General features: G+C 37.8%; 1 protein-coding gene across 1 annotated transcript in view; it reads left to right on the forward strand.

Moving 5' to 3' along the window:
* STK32B (serine/threonine kinase 32B) overlaps positions 1-25,698 on the forward strand; it is a 145,724-nt gene that overhangs the window by 93,954 nt on the left and 26,072 nt on the right. The window contains exons 5-7 of the mRNA XM_056489793.1: positions 8,792-8,829; positions 14,089-14,178; positions 24,863-24,966. Coding sequence (XP_056345768.1) covers positions 8,792-8,829; positions 14,089-14,178; positions 24,863-24,966 — 232 coding nt within the window. The remainder of the gene's footprint in view (positions 1-8,791; positions 8,830-14,088; positions 14,179-24,862; positions 24,967-25,698) is intronic.

Genomic DNA, 25,698 nt, shown 5'->3' on the forward strand with positions numbered 1-25,698 from the left:
TGCAACTGCTGGCAGGGTGCACACCAAGTACATTCTCCCCTATTTCTAATCAAAATCTCTCTACACAGGGTCATGGAAGGAGGCATCACCAGTGCACTGCATACACTTTCCTGCTGCACCACATGATTCTCTCCAAATGCCACCCTCCAATTAATGTCTAATGAGTTGTGCCCTTCCCACAGATCTTGGAGGTGTCACCTGCTCTTGAAAGCTGATTCACATGGAGTGGTTTCACCCCTGCACTTGTACACACAGAAGGTCTCAGTAATACTTGGCTCTACAACACAGAAAAATTAAGAGTCATCAGCTGTGAGATTATCAAAAATCACTGCTCTGTGGTGATTTTGCATGAGTCCTCCACGTGATCTGAAGCAGAATTTGGCTGGAGCTTTTTCTTTGAAATGCAGGGATGTTTGGCATCATCAGGGTTGACAGTTGTCCCAGGTTCCCTTCAGCTCTGTGTGGAATTCCAAACCTGTACCTGTGTAATGTTAACTCTAGAAAGCAGTTCTAGCAAAAGAAGCATCACATTTGTCATTACTTTAAGCCCTTCAGGCAAAATGAAAACTAACCATTAGATTGCTGCAAGTTGTATGTGCTTGTTAATGTTTTACTGAAAAAGAACTATTGTGTCAGGAAGACAAATCCTGTGTGATCTAGCCTGGGCTTTGTTATATAAAAGCTCAGTTTATAAGGCTGCAGTTCCAATCCTGTTCTCTGAGATACCATACAATGCAACACAGAGGAGACAAAGTACAGATTCAGACTCATTTGGGCAAATCTTTCTAGCTTTTATAACATTTAATAATATTTGCCTATTTTACTTGCTATTGCAGTATACAATTACCCCAGTGGTAAAGCAAATTTGGTTATTCAATAAGAACAATATAATGAAACAGTCTATGTTTAATATTTTTATTTTAATTTGACATCTGTGAAAATTCAGAAGTTGAATGCAGCCAAAGAAGACTATTATCTGGCTATATATACCCAGAAATTTGAAAGGTTAGCTATAGGATTCCTTTATTTTAAAAAGGTAAATTTTTTCAACCTGGGGTAACTATTTATCCAAGCTAAACCTGGCAAATACAGTGTTTCCAAAGCCCACTGGCCATCCAGAGAAATGTAGATATCATTACTGCCACCTATTGCTACAAGGAAAGAATTGAAGTTGCTTTCATATTTGTATATTTTCATATAGGGATAAAATTGGAAAATAACAAGCTTGTTCTAGTTGAGGCATTTGTAAATAAACATATTTGATATCTTCTTTGACAGCTTTATCTTCAGAGCTATATAAAACTGGCTAGTGCAAGTGTCAAGAAAATCCAACATTGCCATGGACACCTGGTAAAATATAGTACTAAACTATTTTAGAAAGGAACTCCAGGCACCACACAGCTCAGCATTGCAGTAGCTTGTTTCTCTGTAACTGGCACTACAACTCCAAGCCTGGAGCCAGGTGTCCAGATATTCTTTAAATGTACATAGGGAAGCCGATAGAAGTAGTTAGGGATTTTTTGTTCCTGCATTAAAACCCCGGGGTGGGAATTGCAGAGAAAAAGAGAATAATCTAATGCCTCTTCTCCTGAGCTTATTTTCAGTTTTACTGAATTGTTTAAATTTCAAAATTACAGTGATGCACAGGGTCATATAATGTAGCAACATTATTTGGGCAGGAAGAGAAAGCTCTGAAGATCTTTTTATGAAAGGACAGTAAGTGGCAGCAACTACTGCTGAGATCTAAGTGAGATCTAGTATGTGAACAGGCAATCAGAGGTCTGGAGCTGTGAAATACTTTCACTCCCATTCATCTAGGAGTAAATAACAGTAAAGGACTCTGAGATTCTAACTGTCATCTTTTTTTAATACCATAGTTCTGGAAACTAGGAAGCCTGTTGGTCAAGAGGAGAAAAATTAAAAGATAAATGAGTGATAAGGTGTGGATGAAAGGAAGAAAAGATGCATCACACTTCATTAAGGTTATTCCTCAGTCAAGTCCTCCTGGTAATGCCCTGCACAATTCTGCTCTGGAAGATACATCATTTCTGTGCCACCCTTATAGAAAAAAAAAACATGTTTGGAAAAATGAATCTCTCAGCTGTACAGTAGCTAATATAGATTGACTTTTCCCTTTTCCAAAGTGTCAATAAATTCAGCTAAAGAAAACCTCAATATGTATGCAGTCACTTCTTTTATGAACTGCATGCCTTGCACATTTGTATTATTTGTGAGTGTAATAACAAACAAGAAGGAAATAAGGTCCCTCTCTGTAAAAATCAGAATTTATTTATGTTTCTTTCCATAACCAGGAGAAAACCCTTTATCATATCTTATATGGTTCACTTCAGTGTTCTGATCCAGTGATGTATATGTGAACTCAATAATCCATAGCTGAAACTTTTATTTCCCAACCCATTGCCCCTTTAATGGTTGAGAATTGCCACCTAGTATTAATCTTAATGCCTATATCTATGTAGGGAAAAAATATAGTCATTAGACACAAACTGCACGATTAAGAAAAACCTTTAACTCAATATTTTAAGGTTTGTCATATACAACAGTTGGATTGTTAGGAAAAAAGAGAAAAATGCACTAGAAAACCTTTATCAGGGTGGAAACAATGTCGACTGAAGCTGGTGTAATCCTTCCACTGACCTCAAGGGCCTTTGTCTCAATCCTCCTTCTTTTGCATCCTTATGAAAATTGCTGACACTAAATTACGGGTTAGGGGTTATTACAGCTGTAAATTCTGACCTATACAGAGCTATTATAAGTGGAAATATTTTATGTACTGATAATATTAAAAAGCTGTTTGGACTGGCAAAGAATAGCTATCTCTGTGTTGGAAAATCTTTTGATAAAATGAGAAAATGTAGGCAAAAGCAAAAAATCAAAAAATTAAACACAGCAGAAACTAAGTCTGTGGTGTGTGTAAGCTTGCAGCAAAATTGAAAGGCAGACTAAAACAGATGGACAGTGGTAGTTTTTCAATACTCACAGGTTTAAGGAAAAGCATAGATCTTGTGTTTGGTATTATTATGGGTGTATTTCAAAAAGGTGAGGGGTAGACAGTGTCTGTATTTGCTTTAGAAGTGCTTTCCTTAATCAATTAGTTTCATCTTAGCTGGAGTAACTCTAGCTGGGAGTTCTGTTATTCACATCAATAGCCAAATCTTTGTTTAAGCCTCAGAAGCATTTTTATGAAATTATGTCTAGTAGTAATCAACTTGAGTTTAATTCTTTATTGAATAAATAAAACACTGTTTGTTTAGCTTACTTTGGTTTTATGGAATATGAATACACATTCATGTTCCAAAAGCAAATAGAGGAGATTTTTCAGCCATGTAGATATCATTATTTGTCTCATCACATCTTACAGGTCTCTGCTGCTTACTAAGCAATCTGATCTATTTGTTCTTTATTCACAAGGAATTTTTTTTAGCCTTAGATATTTTCTTTTTTGACTGTTTCCTTGCAGATCCTAAGAAATTATATAACCAAAAAGACCTACATTATTTTAAATTACTGATTAGGAACTTTTTTCAATAATTTTCTGTAACCTACTTAAAATTAGTTACTTAAAATTAGAAGTGGTAGCCTATGAAGCAGCCATCAATTTTTTCTTTGGGCAATTCATGGTTCAATTCACCAGAGATACTTCTTTCTTTTGCAGATGGATGTTTCAAGCCAGTCAGTAAAAACAGACACAAAAAATTATGAAGTCCTGATTGACCATATCACATGAAACTCTTTTTGAGATTTTGAGATTGTGGCATCATCACATGTTTTCCAGTCTTTTTTTAATGATTATTTAATCTAATAAGGGACACAAAAGCGTGACCTCTGGAAGGTTATTTATGGTCATTAATGCAGGTGACCAATTCAGATTTCCTCTTATGATGTGTATATATATATATATATATATATATATATATATATATATATATATATATGTCATTTTACCTGACACTGGCAACACAGACATCTGGATTTGGTCATTCCTACTGAGATTTCTCAGAGTCCTCTTCACGTGTTATAATCCTCCTTCTTTTACCACTTACATAGATAATAAATATCATGTTACACCTCTCCAGTGCTGAACTACAGGGCATTTCAATTTTAATCTCATTTTAAGAGGAAGATTGGCTATTTATTCCTAGTATTTTCTTAATGAGCATTCAAGCCTCATGATAGAATTTAAGAGGTGAAAGCTCTCACTAGCTGCCAACTATCAAAGACTCACTAAATTCCACATATATATTTTTCTCACTGGTTTCTTCAATCTTTCATGAACTTTCTTGCAGCCAAAAGGAGGGGAAGTAAGACAGTGCTTGAACTTGGATACATTATTTTTCATAGACTCAGATTAATTCACAGTGGAAGGGACCTCCAGAGGCCTCCAGATCTTCCCAAAGCAGGGTCAGCCTTCAGATCAGAACAGGTTATTTGGGAGTTATCCAGGCAGGTCTTGAAAACCAACAAGGATGAAGACTGCATGACCTCTCCATCCCTTGATTTAGAAACTTGCTTCTACTTCACTTAATAACATCAGAAAGAAACTGATGGAGAAGGTAATTAAAAGTGCAGATCCTTGAACCTAAGACCTTTATAACCATTGTGAGCCTTTCCAGGGAGGGCACTCTGACTGGCAAAATGAGTTGAGCCACGTGCATGGTTTCACTCCATGCAGAGAGAAAATCTTCAAGCACATGGGATGCACACACAGCCTAGATATCATAGAAGATACAAGTATTAATTGTTCTTTTCTACTTGGAAATTACATGCAGCATTTTCTTACTCAACTTTCATCCTTCAGGCAGCTTTATTTTGTTATTTGCAGCTAAGGCAATTGAATAAATCTAGAAATGGTTTCACAGGCAATATCAAGAAGTGGCAATTAAATTGTGGGATTTTTCTTTTTTTTTCTCAATTGTTTTCACCTTTGAGTTTCTTGAGCCAGTTTTTATGTTAGTTGTGCCTTGTCCTGTAACTGAACAAAAGACTTTGAAGGTTTCTCTGCTCTAATTTCTGTGTGCCTCTGATATTTCTGAATACAAAAAGAGGTGGAGTAGTACTGGTACAGACTGACAAAGCTGTATTTGTGAAATCAGTGTCAAAGGTGCTTCCACAGTTCTGCTGGTCATTGTTAGATGAATGGTCAGAGAGAAGCCCAGGGCATGTCCGAATCCAAACCATGGTGAGTGTGATCTTTGCAAAATCCTTCAATTTCTCCTATGGGCTGGTTCAAAGTGCTTTGGATTTTGAAATGAGTGTCTCAATTAATTCTCTCAACTAGGGATGTGTATGAAAAGAAAACCCTGAAGTTAAGTTGCTGCATTTCACACCCTGCTGTTTAAACATCTTGCTAATAGGAATTTTTCTTCAGAAAACTTGATGTGCAATCTTTCACTTACATAGTATGTTTGAATTTAAACTGCTTAACTAAAGAGGATTTATCTTTAAAAAAAATCAAAAAACAGTGGCTTAGTGAATTTAATTAGAGTATTTTTCTAGGAGAACTAAATAAAACAGACTCCAGAAGCCCTCAGTTCTGAATACACCCAGTAACTTGCACTGTACCCAACCCCTTCCCCTCCCCACTGAGCCCTCCCTGCCCCACAGCTGGCTGGCAGAGGTCCTGCAAGGGCAGAGCAGTGCCCCTGCTCCTCTGCACTCTTTGGAGCTTTCAGCAGGCTGCCTTGGAGAGCAGAGCTTTTAGTGCATGCTGTAGGCTGGGGACAGTCACACCCTGCACAGTGACCCTGTGCTTGTCCTCCTCACCTCCATGGGAGCCCCTGCATCTCACACTCCTCCAGGTGTGAGACCCCAGAGCAGCAGGTCCCACCTGATAAACCTGCTTACCTTCTGCCCTAAGACAGCACACGGCTTTTCCTTGCTGTAAAGCAGTTTCAAACAGCCTGCTGGAGGTCTGAGGCAGGGCCATGAGTCCTTCAGGTTGCTCAGGGGCTGTGTGCAAGGCAATGCACCCTTGGTGCCTGCCCCCCGCTCTCTCCTGCTCTGAGCAAAATGGGCAAAGCCAACAGTGGGAACATGCCTCAGGTGGAAAAGACTTTTTGGTTTGTGAACATCTGTATCAAGTATCAGCACTGCCTGAATTAGTCATGGAAAGATAAGCACAGATCTAATTTTACCACTCAACTTTCTGAACATTACAGACACAAACTGAATGAAGAATGTATTTGATGATACATACAGTTGTCAAGTGCATTTGTCAATGTCTTTTCTGGTGGCTATAAAAATGTATAATCTGTTTAATGGTGCAATATCATAGCAGATATTCAAATTGTTTGAACTGATCTTTAAAAAAAAAAAAAAGATAGAAAAGACACTGTCTTGTAGCAAGCAATCCCTGTGTGCTGTATTGTTATACTCATAGAGTAGCTCATAAAGATGAATTTCTCCTTTTGATCAGTTTTATTCTTGGTGAAGTACTAATGACTGTATAATTCTAATTCTTAATTTTCTTAAACTGGAGAAAAGTGTTTGGTGTGCTGTTGAATGTATCACTGGTTTTTGGAATACACAAAAAGACCCAAAAGTAGTTGTGTATGACCAATATTTTTACCCACATGAGAAGTGCAGAGTCAGTTTGTGCTTGTTAAAATTTGTGAAGACAAAGCTTAAAATATTTAATTCAACTGTCAAAACTATTACTTACTTACTTCCATGGAAAGTTGTATTTTCAAGTAATGAATCAACTACAAAGACTACTCAACAGGAAATCACAATTCCAACTCATCACAAATCAGTTATCAGAAACCAAAGACCATATTGTCACTAGTAAATATAGAAACCATCTGAGCAGTAGCTCTTTCAAATACTGTCTCATCAGTTGAGAGATCAGATATAACATTACATTTAAAATTGCATAGAATCTTCTATGCTAATTCAACCAAATTCAACAAAACACAAAATTCCTAATTCAAACAAAATAAACCATGTTTCATAATATAAACAAATGATTTATTCCAAAAGTTTGTCTTGTAACTTCACCCATATGAAATCAGGGAAGGAAGATTATAATATGATAAATGATATGCCAAGTGATTACAGGGGACAGCAGACAGAACTCAGAGTATGGAAGATTTGAGGTGAAATAGGCTCTAGGACAGATGTTCCTTTTATTACACAAATAACTGCTGCTGAATCAGTTATAGGTAGCCTGTAAGTTGTGCCAAAGACAGTATTTCACACTGAAATATTGCTATAACTTTAAATTTACATTCCAGATAGTTATTCATAATGAGATCCTGTTCCTTACACAAACATGCATATTTGCACTCCACATTATTTCCAAATGTGCAGAGAATTATTCAAACTAATTTCTTATTTATCCTGTGTTTCCTCAGCTGTCACCAAGCAAATTATAAAATAATCTTAGAATACTTCATAATTTCATAGGATTCTCAGCAAGTGGGGAATCCAGAATGCTAAGGAAAGTATAGGTTTCCTTCTTCTGTCAATAAAGATGTGAAATTTAGGTGATGACTGAGCTCATATCACACAAGCAATAAACACATTATAATTACTACAGCTATCTTATTCCTGTATAATGTTTACTTGAGAAGTCCCTCTCTAAATTTGGGAAAAAAATATTCTAGTGTAACACGTTTTCCTTTTATAACACTTTTTTGGTTATTCCATTTATGGGCACATTGTTTAAACTGAAATAATCAAGTCATCTCTTATCTAAAAAGAGATTACAGAGGTGGGAGTGTTTGCAGTTTATTTGCAGATATCCAAGAGCTTATTTTGCTGGTGTATGGTTCCTTGTTTTTTGAGTTAAGTGGGAAATTCAGCCTAAGGGCCAACACTGCTGCTCAAGGTAAGTCAGATGCCTCTGCCACTCTGGCAATGCTTCACCCAGATAAACAGTTTCCAAACTGCATGAAGTGCCAGCTGCCAGTGACAAGGCAGTGCCACCCAGCACTGCCACGTCCTGCTCACCCAGGGCCCGACCCAGCCAGCAGAGCAGACAGGTGAATTTTCCCTTAACAAGTCTACACCAATGGCAATTATTCTGGACCAAGAAAGAGGGTGAGAATGCCTGGCACTGGTGGGGAAAAGTTGTTTCCATCCCTCCTCACAGTAGCATGAATTTAGGTCAACAGAAAATAACCCTGAAACTCTCTAGGGCAGCATTGTTCTCTTGTGCCATGAATGACAGAGTTGAGCTGATGCTTCAGCCTGTCCTAATCTGCACCTTCCCTTTTCCCTGCTCCTTTCCCCAGCATGGCACTGGGTTTCAGACAGCCCAGTGGGGATTTGGGAGTGAAAGCAGAGCTGCTGGACACACTCAATTAGCACAAGACAGACAACAGGACCCTGCTGTATGTGAGTGACCATGCACAGCAGATTAGCAGGGGCTGGCAGACAGGGTAACACACCTATGTTTCTAATTAAATTATTTCTGTCAGTTGTGGAGTCCCTGAAGCAACCAGGCACCTTCTAGATTCAAATCTGCCTTCTCATTTTTACTGCTGCTAAAAAGAATAAAGCACATGATCTTGAAAACCAGACCCATGTCAATGCTAACCATATGAAAACAAAACCACAGTAAGTGGAAACCCAGAGAGCCTCTTTAGTATGCATGTTTTCTCAGGGCAGCAAAAATATGTAGATAAAAATCATTTGCCTCTATGTATTATATGGTTTTCATTGGGTTTATAATGATTTTAGTGACTTAGTCCTCATACCCAAATGGGGAAAACTAAAATTGCAGATTTATTTTGGGTACAAAATGTAATGTTTTCCTCTCATTTTTCAGGGACATCAAACCTGACAACATACTACTGGATGAACATGGTGAGTATTGCTTTCTCTCAGAATCTCTAATACCTGATATCTCAGTGGCATGCTCATGACATGTTTTGTAAATCTACCTCTAATGTTGAATTTCTACCTAAATTTAGGCTTTCTCAGAAAGCTGCCTGAGAACAAACACCTTGTGGGTTCTGTAGTTCTCCCTCCTATTGCCAAAGAAATGTGTGCATCAGAAATTTTCCAGGTTTGAATACAAAGGAATTTAATATGAATTGAGATCAGCAGGGACACTCCATAAAAAGAAGTTAGTATTTTATTAACAGGATTCTGTGAATCACCATAACCCCTTTTTAGGTGCCTACCAAGAGAACAGTACCAAGTACTTTATTTTCTCTTTTAGAACTTCTGAAGGGCTAAGAAATTCCACATAGCTAATTATTTCTCATGTAGATATCTAAAATAAACTTTCTAAAATCTAGATAGGGATTTTGGAAATTTGACTGCAGAGTTTGGGTCCCTACATGTAGTTCTGTCTTAAATAACATAAAAAGGAGTAGACAACAATAAACAGCTTTGAACTTTTACCAACTCCATGTTCTTATAGATAAAAGACACAGTATGAGAAAAAAGCAGCTGATTTCTTTAAATTTAAATTTTAAACATATACTCTATCCAAGAAGTATTTAGCTAAAATGTCATGTATCTTCTTGCAACTGTTTATAGGAAAACATGAGAAATATAAGTAAACAGGGCATTAACCTTGTACCAGTTAGAACAGAAATACATGGAGGAAAAAGCCTAATAGGAAAAAGGAGATGTGTGCTTGCTACTGTGGGAAAGTTTTGTGCTTTTTTTACTTCCAAAATTGAATAAAAGCAGATAATCTCTGAGAAACTATAATATTGAAATTGTGCCAATGAGGCATTATGTTTCAAAATCCATTGCAGAGCTGCTAGGTATACAAGTTAAAGTTGATTAAAGTGGTAATATTCTGCATAGATGAGGTTTGTTCATGGGAACATGGAAGCTAATAAAGCTAATTACTATTGGAGTTTTAAACCATCTAGAACTTCAGTAATTTAATGCTTCAGACCCATAAGTGCTAATGTTCCCAAGACTCTAGTATCAGTAAACAAGCATGAAATAGAAATATCTTGCCTTTAAGCCCTGGTGAATTAAAGATGTCAACAGCAAGAGAAAATGAGTATATTAAATCTCTGATTAACACCCTTGAAGCACAGTCACCTTTATCTGTCCTTGCCCCTCATCAAGGTCAATTAGTGCACAAAACCAGCCTCTTGTGAGAGCTCTTCTATGGAGACCCAAGCATCACAAAGAAGAACCTACACCAGAGTGAGCACTACAATGCAAAAGGAAAGGAAATTTTGTGATTATAAACTGTTCAGCAACAAAATTATCTGTAGGCAACTTGGAAATTTTGGGAGGGATGGTCTCTTTTCTGCAAAGCAGCAGAATACTGCTGCCTCAGAGCACACCTGCAGACAAGTGTAGGAGAACAGATTATGGGACAGGGAATGGGGCTGTGGCTGAGCCTCATCCCTGATGGGTGCAGCTTATGAGACAGGTGAACAGCCCTGAAGGAAAAAAGCACAGAATGCTGATGTGTATTGACAGCCACAAAAGAGTAAAAGGGCACACAGGTGTTGTGCAAGTGTGGGAAACAGGATATAAATGTTGTACTGGGGAATAACAAAGTGCTGATGCTTGAAACCATGCTTGGTGTCAGTCAGGTGTCCATCATCCACTGCCCTGTGTGAGGAACCACTGACAAGTGGTGAAACAACAGACTCCTCCAGACAAGCACACAAACCTTGCTCAGCAGAAGTTATCAATCCATGGTTTAAACAGTCTCAAACACCTGCCATGTGGCTGAGGGAAGGAATTCTCTGAAGCCTGTAAAAGGTCAATACTCAAACTCACTAAATGTGGTGATGTCAGTAGGACAAGAGTCTGTCCCATGGTAATTACCTCAGGCTTGCCTTACAGAAGTGATGTCCTTGTGCAAGAAGCTGTTCTTGAAGTCCCTAACAGCTCTGATTCAGCTGTGACACAGTAAAATAATTTTAACAAAATCATCAGATTTCACTTAATGGAAAAATGTGCTGAATGCACCATAAATATATCTGGCTACAGAGTAAGCATAACAAATCACCTAATATGAGCCTAACCAGGTGCACAGGAAGGAACTTTATTTTAGCCTGTGGCCTCTGAGATGGCACAACAGTTTCCCATACACTTGACTTTACCCCTAGGTCTTTCTTACATTTCATTAACAAATTATGCTTACTCAAAGTATCATGTAATTGGATATGCATGACATTTCTGACTGAGACTTTGTCTTGGTGACTTGGATTTCTTTGGCCTCCCTGAAGAAACCTATTCTGGCTGAAGTAAAAATTTACTGTTAGACCATTCACATCACCTTACATCTTCAAGCAGTTAAATTGACTAACTTTCACAACATAAACCAAGAATGCATATTATAGATATTTGTGCTCAGTAAAACTAATTTCCCTGTAATTTATCTGTATGGCTTAGGGAACATACCTCAGGAACAGAGAAGTAGTGAAAACAGAAGATTTTTCTTAAAAGTGATTGACTTAATTTACAAATTAGAAAAAACAACACCACCACAAAAACATATGCAACACATTCAAAATCATTCTGGCAGAAAAGTCTGAATTTTTCCATATCTCAGCACTGCTGGTCACATGTTCTGATGCACCAGTGGAAATAAATGTTTGATGATCCTGAAAAGCATAGTGGTACATGAGAAAGGGATAACCAGCCATTAAAATAGTGTTCATCCCCTATCAGAGGATGACTGCAGGTCTCCTGGAGAGAATACACATTCTAATGAAAAGTGTCAGCCTGCCAAGTCATGCCAGGTTCAGGTGGGCACAAGTTTAGGCTCTCATACATAGCACAGATGAACCCAGAGAGGCTTTTTGAATTCTTCATAGAGTTTGGCTTTCTGAAAGCAAATCAGATTTGACTACTTCAGAATGTTACTGTTCTGAGATTTACAATCAGCTCTGGTGCTGCTGAGTGATGGCATTAACTCCAGTATAATATTTATTTTCTCTGACATCACATTCACCCTTTGGTTTCAGACTCTGAGAAATTCAATGAGGTTTGAAGTCATGTACATTTTCCTCTGCTGAATGTTAGTCAGCTAGCCCCAGCCAACTTTCAGGACTTGTTCTAATTGTCATTATGATTTGCTCAAAAATTAAATCCAAACACAGATCATTTGCTGTTTACCTCAGATGCTGCAATTTCAGGCCATGCTGAAAAGTGAGACATAAAAGTCACATTGCATAAAGCTTTCCAAAGTCATACTCTGTTCTGTGGGTAGTTAAAGCCTTAACTGGAAGCTGACTGAAGGAATGTAAATTTGAAACAATTTCCACTGAGATACTTTCTTCTTCAAATATATGTGTTGGTGTATGTGAAATCTGCAGCCTGGGATGGTTTGAAAAAGCCACTCTGCAGAAAGTCAAAAGAATGTGGTCATTTGCTTTTTCTTCCCTTCTCTCTACCATCATCTTATTATACATGGGGTCATGCAGCTCCAAGGATTAAGCAATGAGCTCTTTCCCTGGACTAACTTGAATTTAATTAGGTCACCTGAATCTGCTGTGCACTGCTCTGCTTCACTGTTCATAAGAGCTAAATCCAAGAGGCACGAAAATTCTGCTTAGTTCTCAATATTATACCAAGATACAGACTTGGTTTGGATAAATATAAATACACAACAGATGTTTTGCAATGGGCAGTCATTCTGGCACTCTGATGGAGCGTCACATACAATGCTGTCATTTAAGTAGCAGAAATATTTATATTTATATTTATATTTATATTTATATTTATATTTATATTTATATTTATATTTATATTTATATTTAATCTGTCAAAAAAATAGAAAGTATTAGGCTACCAAGATCCTTGCAACATTTCATTTTACAGTGTACATAGAACTGCTTTAAACTACTGCCATGAGGTGGCTTTATGTTTTTCAGTTATCATTTTCAAGAAGCCTTCTGCCACAGTGTTTTATGATGGCAGTGATAAACTGCAAATATGCTACACTCCAGCCACCAGGGAGTAGGAATACCACCTTGGAATTGTTATGTCAAGCTGGGCTGTGAATACTAATTCTTGTTATGGCAGCCTAACACTTCCCACAGCTTATAAAGGGATGGCTTTCATTGGCTCACAGTTTTTCTCTGCCATGTGTAGTGGACTTCCTGGCCTGGGCATCTTAGGAAAAAAGTGGCAATAAAATGCAGGCAGGTTTTATCGAAAAAATTGCAGAAAAGCAGGCAAACCATTTCATTGAAAACTTCTACTGTGTCTCCCATTTGGAGAAACAGCTTTAAGTTTAGCAGTGGAAGCACCTTCTTCCTTTCCCCCTTCAAAATCAGCTCAGATCTGGCCAGAGTAGGGTCCTCTGAGAATTTCAGTTCACACATGCATAGCTGCACAGTTAGAGGCTGGCTGACTTTGAGCATGATCTAGGTTAGATTGTTGGAGCAGAGTGAAATTTTGCTGAGACTGCTCTTCCTCCATCAGGCACCAGGGTAAAATACATCAGTCATTTGTTACACTCTTTTCATCTTTGGCAACACACATGATTAAAACCCTCCCTAGCCTAACAACTCATCTTGCCCAAGCCCTGATCCATTCTGTGGATTGACTGAGACCTTGATAAAAAAAACCACACAGATTTGTCATTCAGGAGTCTAGTTCAACACATGATAAATTAACCCTGATCTGAGTGCAGAGCTAAGATGGGGAAGGGAGTACTTACCCTGTCTTCCCTGGCATTGCCAGATGTAATCACAGACAGGATAGTGTCTGCATCACTCCACAACACGAGTCCTTGGGCAAAGATGCAAAAACTAACAGAAGACTTGTCAAATTAAAACTCTACACATTTTCAAGCTGGATTTCTATTCAGTTTATGTGCTTATAACAAACCAGGATTAACTATTACTTCACAGTGGTGGAGCAATTGAACCTATGCTTATCATAAATTACCCCAGGAAAAAAGTAATAGAATGTTTGGGCCAATCAGGCTCATTAGTGCAGTTTAAATCACTGTGAACCCAAATTAGTTTTTCTAGTTAAGAGTAACATTTAATATTAAGTTTTCATTAATGTTACATATCTTTTCAATTGTGTTTCTTTCTATTATCACTGAAATTTTGGATAAAGTGAGGAATATTTGTATGATGTTGCTATTTTAACTTCTGTTTTTCCTTTGTGTAATTGCAGGACACGTTCATATCACTGACTTTAACGTAGCAACCATTGTGAAAGGCTCAGAAAAAGCTTCTTCTATGGCTGGCACAAAACCCTATATGGGTAAGTTTTCAAGATGTTAAAAAATGTAAGAAAAGTTACACATTAAGGCTGACTAATGGCATGGCAAAAGGATTTTAAGCTGTAAAAGCATAAAGTAGATGTGATCAACTTCTTTTTTTGACAGAACATATGTGTGTCAGCAGTGAAAATCTTAGGAGATGAAGAATATTATCTGGATGTTATTTTATATAGGAGCTTGATCTCTACAGTCTATTCAGGTTCTGTATGGTTTTCTCAATTCAAATTCAGGAGAAATTCAGCTGTGTTACTTTCTGTAAATTCCCACATCTTGAGGCATGATATCAATATGTTATATCAAATATCATACGAAATATTATATATTTGCACAAGAATATATGATATATCTGCTTAGGTGAAATGAGCAGCACAGCACAGGCATGGGATACAGAGCATTAGGAGCTCAAGGGAAAGATGGGAGACAGGGAAAAGATTTTACCTTTCCACACTAATGGATCTGGTCTAAGTTCACCTCAACTCACATAGTTGTTCTGCTCCTGAAGCCTCCTCCCCACTCATCAGATCTCCACCATATCCATCAACCACACAAGAAGAAACAGTACCAAAAACATTCTCTCCTTTCCCTTATGAATGCTATCACACCATCCACCAGCTTACTTTATCTTCACTGCACCTTCCTCACCTCTTGGAAATTCAAAGATGTTGCAAAAGCCCCAGTTGCAATCTTTACCATTCAGAAAGAGTCAGAGGAATCACCCTTGCATTTATTTGGAGCTGTAAGAAGACAGCAAAGCTTTTAGAGCTGTAACAATCCTCTGTTTGAGAAGAAAGTGATGGGTAAGGATTTTCTGAGGCACAGTTTGGATATCAAAGCTTCAACAAACCAAAGTATGTGACAGATGTGGCCACACATTCATTGGTGCTGCTTTCTTCTTATAGTTTATACCTTTTCTTTTGTGGAGAATTCTAAGTTTAGTGAAATGCTACAAGGACTTTTCAGTTGCAGTGATTTCTGGTTGTAAAGCTGTATCAAAGACTTCCATGTGGCTTCTCCTGAGAGGTTTAGACAAGACAAATAGAAAAAAAACAACTGGGGAGGTTGGCTCTATGGTTGCTGGTAAGCTTCTATTACCAGGAATTCAAACCACAATTGAAACTTGGTGTAACAAGACAAAGTCACCTTCAAGCATGGTACTTGCTGAGTACCAGAACCAAGGAAACTTAGCAGTTTCTGTAAGATGTGACTTATGATTTTCACAACAATGACAGTATGAGATGTGATGAAAGTTTTTTCCCCTCTTGAAAGTTTATAAAGTCTTACTCTCATGTGGATCCTGTTATGTTTAATCAGATATGGGGGGGACTCTCTAGCCTTTCCCTCAGCAGAGGCACTTATAGGATTTCTCACTTCTTCCTATGGCAAATTTAAAGAAATAAACAGAAAAAACATTATCTCTAAAGCTTCCATTCCTCTTTGAAATCTGATTGAAGTAGGCTGAGAAATTGCCAGGGAGTTATTTGTTCTCAAGCAGCATGACCAAATAAAAATGGTTTCTAGGAAAAAAACAGAATGAATTGATATTGTTTTGTAAAAATGCCCTAGCTGCTCTGATTAAGATGCCTATCTTTTAATGCTAAGCATGGTGTGAGTCAGCTCCTGCAGCCTTTGCTTAATCCCACTTCACATTAGCCCCAAATATTTCAACCTGAAATATTCCCTATTTCCCCACTTATTAAATGTTGATGCAGAATGCACTATACCTGAACCTGAATGTTTCTCTAGAAACCCTGCCAGTTTCCAGACAATTCATTCAGACAGTGAAATACCCACCACACCCAGGAACAAAGCAGTATATGTGAAAAGAAAAAGGCCAAAGCCTGGCAAGGCAGGATACTTCCAGCTGTTTCTGCAGCTCTTCCTCCCAAAGCCAGTGACCTGAAATGATGAAATGAGATCAGCTTCTTAGAGTTTAGGGGTCCTCTGAGTTTGTCTTGTGCTGTTCAGGTGGTTGGAACTGTGGAAGGCAATGTGCACCTTCTGGTGACTTGGGAAACCTGTGTGTCACCTGTGCCTGATTTTACCTGCACAAATTCACTGCTCAAACCTTTTACAGCACTTTATTGTAGGAATAGCTGTTTGTAAACCTGTATGGTTTCAGGCTGTCATCCTACCCTGGCAAGCAATGCAAACTGTCCTTTGAGACCAGGCTGGTTTTGGCAGGCACAGCTGCTGCCAGCAAATGACCACAGTGTCCCTGGCTGCAGGGAAGGAAAGTGTGTGTTTGCCTGACTGGAAGTACCTGTGTAAGGCCTTGCTACTTTCAACATTGTTCCATCTTCATGAGCATTAAAAAAAAAAAAAAAAAAAAAAAAAAAAAAATAATAATAATAATAATATTTCTTAAATTGTCCCCTTGTGAGCAAGTCTCCAAGAAATATCTGTGTTCTGTTCACCCATCTGTAGTGATGGCCCTCTACCCTGCAATAGAGTGCTCAGCTACAAACCCAAAAGTTAAACAGTAAAACACATCTAGAAAACATGACAGGTGTCACCTTTCTTTCTTTATGTATTTTTTTGTGTGGTTTTGTTGCTGTTGCTTATTTTTGTTTTGTTTTTTGGGGAGCTTTTGGTTTAAGTGATAGGAGGGTTTGGGAGGGACTAGAAGAGTCTTTGATGTTTTTCTCAGCAGAGACTGAGAATATTCAAATGATGAACTGTGACTGTACCTCAAATCAAACCAATAAAATACATTTTATTACACAAATACACCCACCTGACAGAAATCCAAAGTCAATAAAATCAGTCATAAATTATGTGAAAGGTTTCAGCTACCCCATTCCTATCTCACAGCTTGTTATCTCAGGTTTTCACAGCTCCTTTCTTAGGCTGCTCTCATGGTGAAGAATTACATTACCAGAGGATTGTGGATTTACACTGGTCCACTGAACTTCTAAATGTATGAGTCATCCATATTTATTAATTAATACTGTGTAGGTGTATTATTGGACTCAGAGCAAAGCCAGTGGATGTCCTGATATAAACCTTTCACACAGAAAAAATTAGCCCATTTTAATTTGTTCCTCAGAGGCTTAAAATATAGCAGGGAAAATTTTGAGTTGAGTTTTCAAAAGTGATCAATCTTTGGTCTTTTTTGCACTCACGTTAAACAGTGCTCTGAAATTAAATACTGTTTTGCAGTTCATCCCATTTTGAATGCAGCTAAGGCTTGTTTAGGTTTTTAAAAATCCTACTTTTACCCTACTGGGGTTTTGACTGCAGAGTTTCTCTGGTCATGTCATTACCTCACCTTTTGATCCCAGGGAAATCTCACGATGTCAGCATGACAAGGGAGGCTTCTGTTTGTTCTGATAAGCAAGAACTAAGAGTGGCTGTTTTCAGCTCGTGCTAGGAGCTACGTGGCTGAAGGGATTAAACACAGCTGAGAGCAGGAATTCAGGCTTTGGTTTGGTATCTGTGGAACCAAAGAGTAGGAACATAAGCAGCTGAGGAACCTCAGGAGATCAGGAAAGCAGTTATTACCTCTAGCTGCTCTTCACCTCTTTGTGCTCTCTGACCTGCTACCATCCTTCAAGATCTTCCAGTAAAACTACTGATACAATCATTTCTTTGACTATCTCAGTTAATAAATACTCTCTGAGTTCAAGAGGTATTTTGGTTTGGGCTTTTTTTTTGTTAATTTGTTTGTTTATTTATTAATTACCTGTCTGAAAGGGTCAGGTGTGCTGTGGAGCTCTGCAGGCAGATCTGGGGGGAGCAGGAGCCCCAGCAGGATCCATCTGCCCCCTGGATAACTCCTGGATTTTGGTCAACCCCCCCCCAGATGTTTGCATGCACAAACTGATGCCAAGATATTTTTTAACCTGGTGGGAGTATGTGGTGCAGGAGCATGGAACAGTCCTGGTGTGGCAGGCACAATCAGTCCTGAAAATCCCCAGTCACACAGACCTGCTAATTTCAGAACAGCTGCTATCTATACACTAGGACAATCTTCCAAATGGATATTTTTGGACAAAATCCCTTCTAAAAATCGCTAGAAAAACTGGCCCTGCAGCCACTGTGAGCTTTTCTATGGAGTAACAAAGGTGGTTGTGTACAATTTCCTGTTCAGTAATGGGAGAGCACGACATGCTCGTTGCTGCTGGGCTTTCTTTCAACAGGGGCAGCAACTCGAGGTTGTTCCTCTGAGGCTGGTCCAGATGTTCAGCCACTAAGGGCTTCTCTGTGCAAGGTCAAGAAGTGAGTTCTGTTCAGTGGTTGAGTAAAGCAGAGGGTTGTATGAGGATATCACTCTGAATAAGGGCAGGAGAGGTTATATGGCCATATGGCAAACTAATAAGGCATTCTAAATGCCATGTCTGTTTTCAGGTAATGATATCTAAATTATTTACTTTGATTGATTGAATAATTGCATTAAATATGAGTATTAAAACTATTGAGGTGTATAATGTGAATAATGGTGCAAAATCAGTTACATGGCTGTAACAAGTATAAACCTCACACTAGAAAATTGCCATCCCAGCATGCCCAGGCTTCAAGCAGCATTTTGCCTTATAAAATAGAAGTTAGCAGCTGGCTATTCTAAAGCTCTGAGTCAGAAGGCTGACCATTATAATTTAGACCTTTTTAGGACACAAGAAAGGAAACACTAGGAGGTAAATTGACAGTTTACCAAATCCACATTTATATTCAGGGAGAAAGAAGCTGTTTTCTTCCACTTTGCTCTTGAAACAGCTTCTACTCTGGATAGATCATTGGTCATTATTGTAGATTGTTTTCTGTTTTCTATTTAAACCATGATCCAGAAAAATTACTGACTCCTGAATTTACTTCTCAGGGGAAAGTGAAAATTAATATTTTCTCATCACAGTGCTGAGAAAGCAATTAGTATTTCACTTAAACATCTCAGTCCAAGGTTCTTGGAATATTATTCCAAAAATGAAGTTCATTTTTTATTCAGCTCAATCTGTCATGCCTTAAGCCTGATTCAGCAAGGTGAAACTGTAAATGTGCTCTGTACCTCATAATTCATATGTTTAAAATTTGAAAACATCTAACCTTTTAACAGCTTGTCCTGTGCTAATCAATCAAAATATTGCTTATGCTGTATGTGTTGTATATATGTGTATATATCAATTTTTTCCCAAGATCAGGGACTAATATGTAGAAGGAGAATGATACCTGGCTGTGTGATATTATGCTGAATCTCAGTTAATGACACTGGAATGCATTTTCTAATCTGAAACCTCTTTAATTGCAATAAAACCCACACTACTGAAGTATGTTTTGCTGCAATGACTTCAGCAGAGTGTGTTGTTTTGCAACCTCCCCCAGTAAACCATAAACCTCTGATTCCTCTGACTGACATGTAGTGTCTCTGCTGAGATGCAAATAGACATCAGAGAGCTGTAGCTGGACAGCTGCAGGAGCAATGTCAGGGATTTCATTCTTAAGAAACGTTTTGGACATACCCACCTGAACTGGATCTTAAAAAAAAAAAAGGGAAAAAAAAGACAAAACCCCTGGTTTTCTTGTTTGCTTTATTCATTTTCAGTTTCTCATATTGATAACACTGGCACTGGACACTGTGCAGGAACTGATGATGTCATTGGCAACATTTAGCTTTTCATGGACTGTCAGCTCCTTACAATAATCCATCTTGCAAAACTGACTTGCAAGTTATTGCTTAAATAAACTGATCAATTAGTAAGTAGATGCTCCATCAGAAATAATAGCAGCTATTCTGTTTGCCAACCACACCAAGAGACAGACCTCAAATTGATCATTTTGTCATGGACAGCATTTCAAACTCACCATTGTGCAACAAATTCAAAATAGTCTGAATTCCAGAGACTCAGAGCACTTAAATTTATAAAGTTGTGATACCAATGAATACTCAGCAGATTTTCAGAAACCCTACTTAAAATATTTTATTCTTTGTACAAAACAAATTTTTACAATAGGAAAAAACAGTGAAAATTTGGTTTAGCGTTATTTGCATTTACATTGATGTTCTCTTTTATTTCAAGCTCATGAATCATGTTGTTAGATACTGATGTCTTTCCACAGAAGTAGATAATTACCAACCAGCTACATAAAATTTCCTTCTGTATAACTTTATTTTTGTTACAGATCTCTATAAAATATGTATACAAGATGAGATGCATCATCTCATACAAAATTCACATTGCAGATCATATGACTAGTATGAAAATTCCAGTGGATTGTTATATCCATTAATGGATTTGTCAGAAATTACTGCCTTTTGCACAAACCTACAGAGCAGGGTTAAGGATATCCCAGTATGCCATTGTTTCTGGGATGGATGCAGACCCACCTGATTTACTTTCACATTCAATTTGTTCATATGCTGTCCTCTAGTATGGTTTTATTTTAGAGAGAAATAACCATTTATTTACTTCCTACAGTGTGCTGTAGTATGGCATTATTAAAAAAAATGAGATCATATCTGGAGAGGATTTATTTTAGTTTATTAGTTGGAAAAAAGTATTGACTGGAAGTTTGTATTGAGGACAACCAAGAAATGCACTGTAGCACACAACACAGTACAAATGTGGATTCATTTATATAACTTTTAAAGAAAGTAAATCAGGTAAGCAATAAAATAATGAAAGTGAATTATTAAGAGAAAAATATAAATGCAGGAAAGAAACAATAGAAGGACTTTGAGCTTGGCTAGTTGCCAAAGTATGTGTAATCACTCATTATTATATAAGTATATATAATAGATATATGAGTAATCACTCATTATTATATAAGACAAAAAGACATTTCTGAGTATATTTGCTCTGTTAAAATTAGTACAAATGTCCCATCTTGGAATGGCATTGGTATTAATGGGTGTTTCTTTGTCATTTTCAAAAAGTTGCATGAAAGGTGTCAGATCACACCTTGAGAAACATGGAAAGCAATAACCCAGACAAAAAGACTGCATTGCTTCTGAGTTCCAGACTTTTAAATGTTCCTGGTACTTTGGATGACCAAGGTTTTCCAGGAGCTGAGCATCTGAGCACAGGTAAAGAGCCAATGCAGTTCATGATGACTGCCAAGAGGAAGAAGCTGCAAAGATCTTATTGAGTCTTTCTGGCCTCTGTCACCCCACTCAGATGTGCTGAGAGGAGCTGGCTGCTTCATTCCTAATGAATCACAGAATTGTGGGGTGGCTTGTGATAATAGGGCCCCCAGGAACCTCTACTCCACCTCTGCTCAAAGCAGGGAGCAGCGAGGCTGGAGCAGGTTCCTGCTGCAGAGTCATTCTTCAGGCAGCTCTAGGAATATGCAGCACATATTATAGTTCTCTATCACATCAAAGAAATTGGGTCAGGGGGAGGTGTGAGGACCTGTGGGATCTACCAGTTGCAGCATTTCTCTTTGAATTCACTCTTGCTGCTAGACTTGCTGTGACTTGATTTATCTTCACTGTTTAAAAGTTTAACTTCTGCTGCTCAAACATCCACTGCCTTTCCCCTAAGTGCATGTGATTGTAACTACAGCTCTTGGCCAAAACAAACTGCAGGATCAAACCCAATATTAAACCCATTTATTTTCCAGAAAAGCCTTTGTTCAGTGGAAACTGCTAAAGGAAAAAGACATGAAACTCTTGTTCTTGCAGGTACTCACTCTTGTTCACACAAACTCTTGAAGGCAGAATACTTCTGCCTATGTAGATGCATGGGGGTAAAAGATGGAGTATTCTTCTCATCCTAAATCTGTTATGGCAAGAGAGGATATGTTCACAATGGGTGCACACAGCAGAGATGCTGCTCTTGCTCCAAGCTGGTAAACTCAAATCTGAACATCCTTTGGAAGAATCTACCCAGAGCAGGCTGCAGGATGGCTGCCCAAGATGACCCTGGGATCAAATTCAAATTTTAAAAGATTACAGGTAGTCTATTTACAATAGACTAACAATGTTAAAGAAAATCAATGCAGAATTTCATCTTTCCTTTAAGAGTTTTATTTGCTTTTACCCTAACCAATTTGCACTCTGAATTTGTTCTCCAGGCATAGCTTTTTATTGCAGCTAAACACAATATTATGTCCTGTATTTCATAGCTCTAATTCTTCAGAGCTTGGCTAATTCCATGACTTGGAGGCTCTGCTGTCTTTTTGTAAGATCATGCTCTGTTTCTGAATGAGCAGGCAAACTCCAGAAGTCTGCACACAGCCTGGAGCCCTTCATCTGCACCTAATGTCTCTGTTCAAGAAGACTTTTGGACACTTTAAGCACAAGCTTAGTGTGAAATGGGTATTTAACAGCCCTGTCAAACTAGAGAAAGGTCTTTTGGCTTCAACTTGGTTGAGATTTCACCCTGAGAAAAAACTTGTATATGGGATTCTGCAAATCATATTGCACCCTCTGCCAGTCCCCCCCTCATGGGAAGAGAGTGTTTACAGTGCTTCACTGGAGCTGATGGAATGCAGTCAGGCATTCCAGCTGGACTGAAAATAATGCTGTTAAAGTGGGCAAAAAGGGGTTGTCTGCTTTAAAAATCTGGGCCTTAACTGCTCTGACCTAAAAATGCCATCAGCTTAAGGTGAGAAAACAGCTGCAAAACTCCAGGGCAAAAGAAAGCATTTTCTGCTGCTCTGCTTAATGTAGGATGAGTTGACCTTGAGGATTTTAGAACAATAAACCAAAATAAAATTACATTAAATAAATTAAAGTAAATTAAATATTAAAAAATATAATACAATTAATAAAATAATAAAATATAAGTCAATAGCTCAATCATTAAATTAGCAAAACAGCTGCCCCATTCTGGCAATGTCATAGGTTACATCAATGAAGTACCTCTATCTCACAGAAATCAGATAGTGATCTGTCTTGTTATTGAAATGTTAAAGCTATAAAAGAAATAGTGAAACTGGTATTATACCTGCATAGCTCAGTAAAAATGCCAAAAGGCAATTTTCTGTAATGAGATATTGTACATCATCTAGGCATGGTGGACAAAAACCATAACAAATGGGGCTGAATCAAGCAAACCTTCACTGCAAGGTTCCTGTGGTGATATTCAGTGTATGAGTTTGGTGCCTGATGTGCAATTTAAATACATCGATCCACTAAAGTAATAAAAAAATCCTGCTTATGTTCTCACCACCTCTCTGATAGACTGTGCCTACACACCAGCAGCATGCAAATAAGGGTTGAAATACACATGAAGATGCAGCATGCCAAGGAAGCTGTGTCACCTGGAGGTGAGACAGAGTTAACTCAGTTGATTTATGTCGTACTGGATCACAGCACACGTTTTCCTCTGCTAGAGATCCACTGGTCATCCATTCTCCAAAAATATGTATTCCAGAAAAAATGTTTATTTAGGTGCCTGCAGATCTCATACCAAACATGTTTAGACAAGGTCCTGCTGGTCAAAAAGTATAAGCCCACTTTCATGCATTCACTGCTTTTTATTCAACAGATCAGAGTTTTGCAATAACTAATGAATGAATGCTGAAATCTTCTATTATACTTGGCTCTTGAAGACTTTCTGAAGTCAGATCTGGAGTTGTAGATTATTAGGTTGCCATCCATAATTCAAGGACTGCAAAAACTCCTCTAAAAGGAATTGAAATAAAAGGCCTTTCCATTTATTAAAGATGCTTCTCTAAATGCCATCAGCTCCCAAACTGCTGGTCAGGAGTGTGACCAGACTACATCACTCACTGCAGTGTGCACATCACAAAGTGAAGCCATGGTAATAAGGGGTAATGTGGTACATGAGACTTGGTATCATGGCCAGAAGAGGCTCACATGGTAATTGTAATTGTAATTGTAATTCTAAACAGTGCTGTTTAGAAAATCTCCAGTGAAAGTGCTGTTTTCACAAAGTGTACTGAGATTCTGCTGTTAAATCGTTAGAAAAGCATGACCAAGTTTTCATTTCATTATTTCATTTCATTTCATTTCATTTCATTTCATTTCATTTCATTTCATTTCATTTCATTATTTCATTTCATTTCAATTTTTACAAATCCACTCTTATTTATATCTGGTTTTCTGAAGAAATTGCAGTAGCATGATTTAGTACAGGTGTTTTCATGAAATCAGGTAAAGTGGATCCTTGTTTTGAAATATACATTTTCTTTTCCTCCACAAAAGTTACTTTTATGGAAGTCATTACTTCATTGACAGTGTTTTCTTCCAGTTGTGGCAGTTTCTCACATCATAAAATCAGTGTCAGGATTTCTGTTTAAGTACCATTTTCCTATGTTGAATACCTTTAAAACCTGTCTGATTAGTTCTATCCCAATGTAGAGTAAGGATGAGATTTACCACATTCAACACCTTCATCAATCATGAAGAATCACCTCACTTGCAGATGTGTTTCCCATAAAATGTTTCCATTACCCTAAATGTTCTAAGTCATACTTCAGACCAAGAGTTCCCTTCCTTTTACTTATTTTATTCACATAACTTAAAACTTAAATGAACCAGGTAAGAATTAATATATGAAATTACTGACTTTTGAAATATCCTGACTGGCAAAGGTTACTTGCTATCAGTAAAACAAGGCACTGAAACTACACCCTAAAAATGCTTCCAAATCTAATTCCAGTTTTTTGAGTACAGTTTGTTGAGAATTCATTTTTCAGCTGTGCAGTAATACCCATAGTCTAACCTTAATGAAATGCCTTTTTGTTTGATTTGATTTACTATTTTAGCTCCAGAAGTGTTCCAGGCTTTTATGGATGGAGGTCCAGGATACTCATACCCAGTAGACTGGTGGTCTCTAGGAATTACAGCATATGAATTACTGAGGGGCTGGGTAAGAATGATGGAGTTTGTTGTTCTCTAACAAAAATACCATTTTGCAGTGCCCCTGAGTGCACTTTTCAGGATAAAGTTTGAGTGTACAAAGCCCAGGTCAGGAATTCTGTCCTGGTTCTTCCCCAGCTGAGAACACTCTTGGGAAAGTTTCACCCCCTACTCAAATACATTATGAAAATTATTCTCAGTTTGGCTAAGGGAAGGCCTAATGTTTAATGGCTTCTTTATAATGCTGAATTGCAAACAATGTTTTGTTTGGTTTTTTTTTTTTCAAATATAAGTTGAATTACTTCAGACTCTATTATATCTTTGATTCTCTTAATACCATAAGAGATCTAATGTAATATCCTAAGATGCTTGGCCCAACTACAGAAGATGCTTATCTGCCAGTGCATTTGTTTCTTATCTAATCAATTATGTGAATAAGCTTAATGAAAAATCTTTCTGAGCATGGTTGAATATCACAGAAGATAATGGAAAATTCTTTTCCATTTTGGTTCAAAGGATTTCAGTCAGTTGCTTAAATATTTACTATTCCCCAAGGAAAACAGTAATTAAGGTACTATTTCAGGATGATGACGTAGCTAAAGCAGCTGTTTGGGGTTTTTAAAATTATTTTTCATGGCTGTTCTGGAAAGGGGATTTTATTGCACTGCAGAATGCTTTTTTATATTACGACACTAACACAGTTCTGCTACCTTGTGTTGCCAGACAATCCATCCCACAAAGA

Source organism: Oenanthe melanoleuca, chromosome 4, assembly GCF_029582105.1.
Source record: "Oenanthe melanoleuca isolate GR-GAL-2019-014 chromosome 4, OMel1.0, whole genome shotgun sequence".
NCBI lineage: Eukaryota > Metazoa > Chordata > Aves > Passeriformes > Muscicapidae > Oenanthe > Oenanthe melanoleuca.